This window comes from Channa argus, chromosome 11 (genome assembly GCF_033026475.1).
Source record: "Channa argus isolate prfri chromosome 11, Channa argus male v1.0, whole genome shotgun sequence".
In the NCBI taxonomy this organism is placed as follows: domain Eukaryota; kingdom Metazoa; phylum Chordata; class Actinopteri; order Anabantiformes; family Channidae; genus Channa; species Channa argus.
In genome coordinates, this window is record NC_090207.1 from 18,967,018 (window position 1) to 18,975,352 (window position 8,335).

The window sequence follows — 8,335 nt, forward strand, 5'->3', positions numbered from 1 at the left end:
CAGCCACTATCACAAGATTATTTTCTGGCTACGATAGGCTAAATGCGCTTTACAAACACACCCATTACAACAAAAGGGCATTTTCTTAAGTTTTTTGCTATTGCTATTTGCATGCAAAGTTTTTTTTAATACAGTAGAGTTGAGTGTCTATTTTTTATCTTTAAGAGTCAATTTGCTTTTTTTGCTATTTATTTAAATCACCTAATACCATGGCACCATACAAAGCCTACCAGGCAGCAAACAAGTGTTGATACCTAGGCTATATTTTAATACAAGTTGCACGCAATCTCCTTCCAGCCATATGTGCTGTTAATGCTGTTTTGCAGAAACAATTCAATGTCCAAGAAACATCCAGTGAAATTCTAATATCAGAGCATACCTCCACTTTTACTCTCAGTGTGGGGACACTGCGCCATCTAATGCATTAGGTGTTCGCTGCATCAAACAAAGGTTAACATGCGCTACTTTCGCCCTATTATATATATTTATATGATATGATTCTATGTATCACAAAAACAGTCAGTACATAAATTTAAAGAACACCCTCTATGTGACAATACTTTGGATAGTATAGTAGTTATTATTGCCACGCCAACACCCACAAGAGGATTACGGCCGAGGCAAGACAGTACATCCTTTGTACTTCCCTTTTTGTTTTTGTAAGGAGTCGTGTAACAAGTATTTATAATGGAGCTAAATATGTAGCTATTACTTTCAAATAAATATTTCATTTCATCTGAATTAGCTGCTGGCAAACAGGCTGGAGAGTAGCTATTTAGCTTGGTGAACATTTGACAGTCTTTCGGCTGCCCTAGTGCTGGGTGTGAATCATCTTGACACGGCCTCTTCTTTGGTCACGTGATTGCGTTTGGCCGCTGTGGTCACCTGACTCGTTGTGTTGAGGAAAAATGGCTGCCCACCTGTCGTATGGCAGAGTCAATCTAAACATTTTGAGAGAAGCGGCACGAAAAGAGCTTCGAGAGTTTTTGGACAAATGTGCGGGAAGCAAGGTAATGAGCACTCACAAACATGAAAGACGTGGCTGAAACACTTAAGCTAGTCCTTTTACCCCTAACGTCACAGCATCGTGGAACTTTCAACAGCGTTGCTGCATCAAGACACAACTAGTTATGTTTTGTGGCTGATTATAGTATGAACGCCGCATTATTGAAGACATTATAATTAAAAGTGAGCAATAATTAACATTGCCGCATACAGCTAAATGTTTCAGGTCTTGATTTTTAACTGCATGTGCTGTTCCTCTCCTCCAGGCCATAGTTTGGGATGACTATCTTACGGGACCCTTTGGACTCATAGCTCAGTACTCCCTACTGAAGGTAAGTGCTTCCTTTGCAGTGCAGTGTTTGTTTTTGCAGAGTAACCCAACCGACAGGATGCCAGACATTAAAGACACCGTAATATAATATGTTTGACATAACTAAAAGTGTGTTGTATATTACAGGAACATGAAGTGGAAAAGATGTTCACCCTCAAGGGCAGCAAGCTGCCCCCTGCTGATGTCAAAAACATTATCTTTTTTGTCCGTCCCAGGCTAGAGCTTATGGACATCATTGCTGAGAATGTCTTTAGGTTTGTTTGTGTGCATCGTTTTCACATACTAATCAGATGTCGAGTATTTTAAAGCCTGCCACTTTTGCAAACCCAACACTGTTTTCCTGGCTTGCACTTTTAGTGAGGATAAGTCCCATTCATCTCGAGACTTCCACATTTTGTTTGTGCCTCGGCGGAGCCTGTTGTGTGAACAGCGGCTCAAGGAGCAGGGCGTGCTGGGCTCATTCATCAACATTGATGAGTATATCCTGGATCTAATCCCGTATGATGGTGATCTCCTCTCCATGGAGTATGAAAGTGCTTTCAGGGTGTGTTCTTCTTTTCCATTTACAATATATATAAACCATTCTGCTGCTCTTCAAATGAAGTGTCTGCTTCTATGTGTCAGTTTCAAATTGACAGCAGTTCAACCAATGTGATGATCATTGTTGAAAGAAATATTTTAAATTCTACACTTCATCCACATTTGTGGTTGTGGTGCTTTTCTAACTATCATAACGTGTTCACTCCCTATTGTCATCATTCAGGAATGCTACCTGGAAAATGACCAGACTAGCCTTTACCACACAGCCAAAGGTCTCATGACCTTACAGGCACTGTATGGGACTATCCCACAGATATATGGGAAAGGAGACTGTGCACGGGTGAGTGTGATTCGTGGTGGTAAATCCTGAAATGAAAACAAATGATCGGTGTTATAGGAGGGCCACTAATTGCACATGAACAGATGCTCAGCAGCCAGGTGGATGCATCTGTTTGAGAAACAAATTCTCTGCTTGTTTTCAGCACGTTGCCAACATGATGCTGCGAATGAAGAGGGAGTTTTCTGGCAGTCAGAATCAGATTTTGCCAGTTTTTGACACTTTGCTTCTCCTGGACCGTAATGTTGACCTGCTGACACCTCTGGCCACGCAGCTCACTTACGAAGGTCTCATTGATGAAATCTACGGAATCACTAATGGTCAGATTAAAGCTTTTTATTTCATCTCATAACATTTGAATGTTAGTGTAATGCAAATGCTAAATTATATTTACAGCAACTGACGTTTCTTCTGTTTTTAAATCTCCAGTCTGTGTTTTTACTGTCTCTGCCTCACAGGTTACGTCAAGTTGCCTCCTGAGAAATTTGCACAGAAGAAGCAAGGTGAAGGAAGTAAAGATTTACCCACAGAGCCCAAGAAGTTACAGCTCAACTCAGCAGAGGAACTTTATGCAGAAATCCGGGACAAAAATTTTAACGCGGTTGGAGCAGCACTCAGCAAGAAGGCCAAAATCATTTCTGCTGCCTTTGAGGTGGGTCTTGCTTTAACTTTGCCCGTCCAGTATGATCATCGATGCTTGTTTTTATGTGGAAATGATAAAAACATGTAGTAATGTCTCAACTCCCAGGGAGTTGTATCAGATCCAGTCAATCTAAACTGATGTGGTTGTAATCTCTATGGCATTTTATACCAAAGGTCACAACTGAATTCAGCGAAATTAGGGAAGCGAGGACAATCAATAAGAGATAACGGAAGTAGTAATTGTTCAGAGCAGAATGTTTAACAAAGTTATTAGTATTATTTCATCAGCTCAGAAGGTTGCTATATTGTGCATGTGTGAGTGGCTCTTAGCTAGCCTTCTATTAGAATTGTTTTCAGGAACCAAATTATTTCAGAACGAAGGTTTATGTTTGAATGGAATTTGCTTACGCCAAGCTAAAATGGTTTGTAGTGCGTGTGTGGGGGAGTTGCATTTCACAAGAATAAAATGAAACTGGGTTACCTACAAGTATAAATACATTTTACCGGGCTTCCCAGTTATGGGATTTTGAGCTTGCTAATGCTATGCTATAACATGCTAATGTTATGTTGTGTTTTACATCTAATTCTATTCACTGATGTGCTGCAAGATTGACCTTATGTGGTATTCAGTCTCTAACTTTTTCTGAGCTAAGCAATTACAGAAATACTTTTTTTTGTCTTATCTCACAGGAACGCCATAATGCCAAAACAGTGGGTGAAATAAAGCAGTTTGTGTCTCAGTTGCCTCATATGCAGGCAGCACGAAGCTCACTGGCTAACCACACTTCTATTGCAGAGCTGATCAAGGATATCACCAGTGCGTAATTAACCTCTCATTTTCTTAAGTTACCTTATCACATCTTATTTTATCTCTTTCCCTGCATTTTAATTATGAGTCAGTCCTTTGTAGTTTATGAGCCTGACTCTGCCAACTTTGATTGTTTATATTAGGGTCATTTATCAATTTCTATCTGAGGTACTAATTGTTATAGCAATCTGTTGTGTTTTTTGTTTTTTGCCTCCTTTCACCGTTTTGCGATTAAAGTATCAAATATGTGCATTATGCCGAAAATAAAATTAAAGTTTCCTCTTTCAGCCTCAGAGGCATTCTTTGATAACCTAACAGTGGAGCAGGAGTTTATGACTGGAGTCGACACAGACAAGGTATTCTTCATCTATATTGTCATTTTCAAGTTATTCTGTCATAAAATTAAAAATAAAAGTATTGTATTATCTTTTTTTTCATAGATTTAACCAGAAAGCTTAAAACATTTTTGGTGGTTTCTAGCATTTGTGTCAGAAGCTGGTTTTAAATATATATTATACTTGAATGTACTACATTACTGAAATGTCATTATCCAGGTAAACACATACATAGAAGACTGCATTGCCCAGAAGGATCCACTGATCAAAATTTTGCGCCTGGTGTGTATGCAGTCTGTGTGCAACAATGGCCTCAAACAGAAGGTGCTGGACTACTACAAAAGGGAGATTCTCCAGGTAGAGTCAAAGACACAATGATTTTTTTTAGTGATGGTGCCAACAAATTACTGCTGTATCAAGAGCAAGAATGTTATTTTACAATTAAGCATTTCTTATTTTCATTACTCTTATTTTTTGATCACTCTTCTTTTGTGAAGACATATGGTTATGAACACATACTAACACTGAACAACCTGGAGAAAGGGGGTCTTTTGAAGCCACAGACAAGCTCAAGAAACAACTACCCCACTATTAGAAAAACTCTTAAACTATGGATGGAGGACGCCAATGAACAGGTATGAGATTATTGAGACGAGCTTGAGTGTTAAACCTATGGGTTTTTTAGGGCTGAAGGAGGATCTAAACGCCTTTCTGTGCTTTGTGATGCCCTCAGAACCCCAATGACATCTCATATGTGTACAGTGGCTATGCTCCACTAAGCATCCGACTGACCCAAGTCTTGGCCAGACCTGGGTGGCGAAGCATCGAGGAGGTGCTGAAGATGCTTCCAGGTCCACACTTTGAGGAGAGACAGCAGCTGCCTGCAGGGCTTCATAAGAAACGTAAGGACAGATGCTAACTAGGTCTGCTGTTTGCCTTGCTGCTCACTCAACAGAATGAAAGATAAATTGCCTCCTGCCTGCTACATGTAGATAAGACACAGGTGTTGTTTCTGTGGCAAAACAGCAGCAGATTGATGGCACAAAGCTGACAATACCAATCAACCACCGCCATTATTTTTTCTTCTTCTGTGTCTGTGTTGAAAAGAATGCTAGATAAACACATAAGCGGCATGAGTGCTTTCCTCCAGTTTCCTTTTGGCCTCTTATACTGGCAGTAGTAGGTGTTATACTGATGTAAATAATAAATTCAGTTCTATGGTCAATCTGAAATGTGCTAATTAGAAGAGAGTTTGGGCATTAAACAGTTGACTTGTGTCTACATGCCTGCTTTAAATTAGATTTTAAAGGGTGATAATAGAGGGATCTAATCTAGGGGGAGCGTGACAGCTAAATTAGTGTTTTCACATTTCAAATATGGGGCTTTAGTAGAAGGGACCCATCCCTTTTTTTTAAATATTCTGTTGTATTTAAATTTGATGCATTTTACATGTCGGAGGCAATCTGAGAAGAAAATAAACAGATAAAATGTCATTGTCACAGATTACATTTTTGAAATAAAAACATTTAGATTTTAGATGCTATGAGTGACATGTTTATTTTTCCTTTTGCTGTAACACAGGCCAGCAGGGGGAAAATCGAACAACACTGGTATTCTTCCTCGGCGGAGTGACATATGCAGAAATAGCTGCTCTTCGTTTCCTTTCTCAAATGGAGGATGGTGGGATGGAGTATATTATAGCCACTACAAAACTCATAAACGGTACAACTTGGATCAAATCCCTCATGGACCGGCCTGAATCCCAGGCTCCCTGAGTCACCTGGATATACACCTGGCCACATCAAACACCCCATTCATCAGATAACCTGAACAGGTGTCTCTATGTCTGTGTACCGCAGGTGTTTCATTGATGTCTGATGGGGTGGTCAACCCGGTAGGGATTTTCTTGGAAACAAAGTTAATCTTTACATTCAGTGTAACTGACCAAAATGTGCTGAGTATTTCTCTTAAGCCTGACTCACATGTGGAACCCATAATACTTAATAACGTTTGCAAATCTGTTTTATTTAAAAAAAAAAAAAAAAAAAGAAAAGAAAAGAAAAAGCAGAGAGAGAGGTTTTTTTGTATGTTCCCACTATAACAGTCTGTTAATTCAATGTCACGAAACAGCGGCATATGACCTACACCTGCAGCCCATGTGGGCTTGTGCATGATATAAACAAAGCATTTTGACTGAATGGCACTAAGATTATTAAATCGTCGTTACCTTTCATTTTTTCAAATCCTTGATTTTCACCCTGACCATATCAATAAATCCTGCTTTAGTTATCTAATTATCTACTATGGGGCTGCTGTATATATGTATGTATGATAAAAATATTTTAGATGTGTGTGATGTCATAAGATCAATAAAGATGCACTTTTACTTGCATTTTTGAAAGCATTTGCAAGCATTTGTTTTGGCTTTTGCTTGGATATAAATAGGTAAATAAAGTCAATACTAACTGATGTTGGTCTTATTTTGGTTTTATTTGATAATGTGGGAAGCCCTTTTTGCCTACTGTTAAGTAGATCATATTTTGAAATTGATAGTGATCAGGGAGAACAGATGACAGGCAGGGAGGAAAATGGATCCATCAGCAGTGGTCCAGCCCTGCGAAGGAGCAATTAGTGTACTAACAGGCCTCCAGATCAGCCGATAATGGCCTGTGCTGCCTGGCGAGCTCAGTGCATTGCAGCCCATGATTTGACAACGCAGGACACTGATTCAATTATGAGGCCATTTGCTGCATGTTCCGGTAGAGTATAACTGTGCTGCATGAGGGTGTTTGATCTCTGCTTCAGTCAATACCGTCTTCGTGCCTTACACTATGAACATTGGTAATCCTGCTGACAGCACTTACATATTTTGTTGCACACGTCTTGGTTAAATTTATGTTGTTTTCCTCCATGTTGATTGGCTAGAGGGCAATTGATCAAACTAATAGTATAATATATAAATCTGTAAATTTTGCTTGATGGACAAAGTTTTACACTGCCATTTCATTGTTTGAGGAGCAGGTGTATTGCACACTTAAACTCCCATTAGATCAAACCTAGGGGATTCAGATCCCTGTGATCAGTTACTGCTTTTGGCTCCTCCTCTGCAATAAGGGGTGGAACTGCTCAAGGAAGCACACATCAACTTGGACTTCAGAGCTGGAAACGCACAAGCCCACTTTCTGATCAGCTCCTACCCTGCTCCAACAACATCAAGGTATGGCCACTTTACTTTTTACATAATTTAAATAATATCGTTTTAGTGATTCATGCATGTTTTTTCTTTGATTTTAGGCCTGTTAAACCAGGACAACACTTTTTATATAATAAAAAAAAGTGACTTATTGTAGCATCTCTTTTTATATGGGAGACATAACATAACCGTATGTTCATATCTGGATTCTGGCTCTAACATGGTCCATAAGCTTGGTCTTAACTTCTGTAGCAAAGTGATGAGTACTTCACAATAGAAACACAGCACATAGATATAGACTTGGCAAGTTGCGCACACTAAAATGTATTAAAACAATATAGCAGGTCATGAAAGGCGAAAGCTAAAGTTGTTCACCATTTTAGTTTGAGACTACACACAAAAAAAGCAGATTAATACTGAAACCACTTACTGTAAGCCATTTTCAAATAAATTATTAACAGTGGTATTGGGAAAGTGCAGCCTTGTCTGGTTTTACAAGGTTAGAAAAATCAATTTGCACTTCAAATGCGAATAAACACATTTACTTATGCATAAAAAGAATGTATGTTTTTAAGATAGCCTGTATATCCAAATTACTTTCTCAGAAAAATTGCACTAAAATTTCTGTTTCATTTAATTGCCCATTTGTGCTGTCGATGTTGTGTCCATTGTGTGTACGTTTTAATGAACTTTCACAAAGGAAACCTTGGCCAACCTTTAATCAAACTTGATTTCTATTCTGTTCTATTCTGAAATTTGTCCATGTGTTTGCAGAATGGGTCGAGGTGAGAATATGGGACATTTGACTCAACCCAGTCGCAGGCAGAAGACACAACAAGAGTCTATTTATGTGGAGCCCTTATTTATACGCTGCCTCCGGACTTTCAGGGAAATCCTTAAATTTGTTCTGTTCAGCTACACTGTGCTTTTTGGTGCTTTGCTCCTTGCCAGATGGACCACTTATTTTATAGTGGGCAGGTAAAGAGTGAGGTGAAGAGTCACTGTTCCTCGGACTTGGAGATCATCAGTGAAGATGAAGACCTTCTTGCCAAATGCAGTTCCCATAAATTAATACTGTTTAAACAACACAATAACAGCTGGAGAGTTTTTCGTTGGCTCATGTACAGCACACAGCTTTTGTGCA

At 39.1% G+C, this 8,335-nt stretch overlaps 1 protein-coding gene across 1 annotated transcript; it reads left to right on the forward strand.

The window, feature by feature from the left end:
* Window positions 1-854: 854 nt before the first annotated feature.
* Window positions 855-6,467, forward strand: vps33a (VPS33A core subunit of CORVET and HOPS complexes). Its single transcript, XM_067521256.1, has 13 exons — window positions 855-1,010; window positions 1,272-1,337; window positions 1,463-1,590; window positions 1,694-1,880; window positions 2,100-2,216; window positions 2,359-2,533; window positions 2,672-2,865; window positions 3,546-3,672; window positions 3,952-4,019; window positions 4,218-4,355; window positions 4,496-4,633; window positions 4,732-4,900; window positions 5,580-6,467. The coding sequence occupies exons 1-13, from the start codon at window positions 909-911 to the stop codon at window positions 5,771-5,773; spliced, it is 1,803 nt and encodes a 600-aa protein (XP_067377357.1). The 5' UTR covers window positions 855-908; the 3' UTR covers window positions 5,774-6,467.
* The last annotated feature ends 1,868 nt before the right edge of the window (window positions 6,468-8,335 follow it).

Bases quoted from the DNA above. Each gene is read 5' to 3' on its own strand.
- vps33a (XM_067521256.1), top strand. From the start codon at position 909: ATGGCTGCCCACCTGTCGTATGGCAGAGTCAATCTAAACATTTTGAGA. The intron at 1,338-1,462 runs GTAAGTGCTTCC...TGTATATTACAG, and splicing joins CTCAGTACTCCCTACTGAAG to GAACATGAAGTGGAAAAGAT. The intron at 4,634-4,731 runs GTATGAGATTAT...TGATGCCCTCAG, and splicing joins TGGAGGACGCCAATGAACAG to AACCCCAATGACATCTCATA.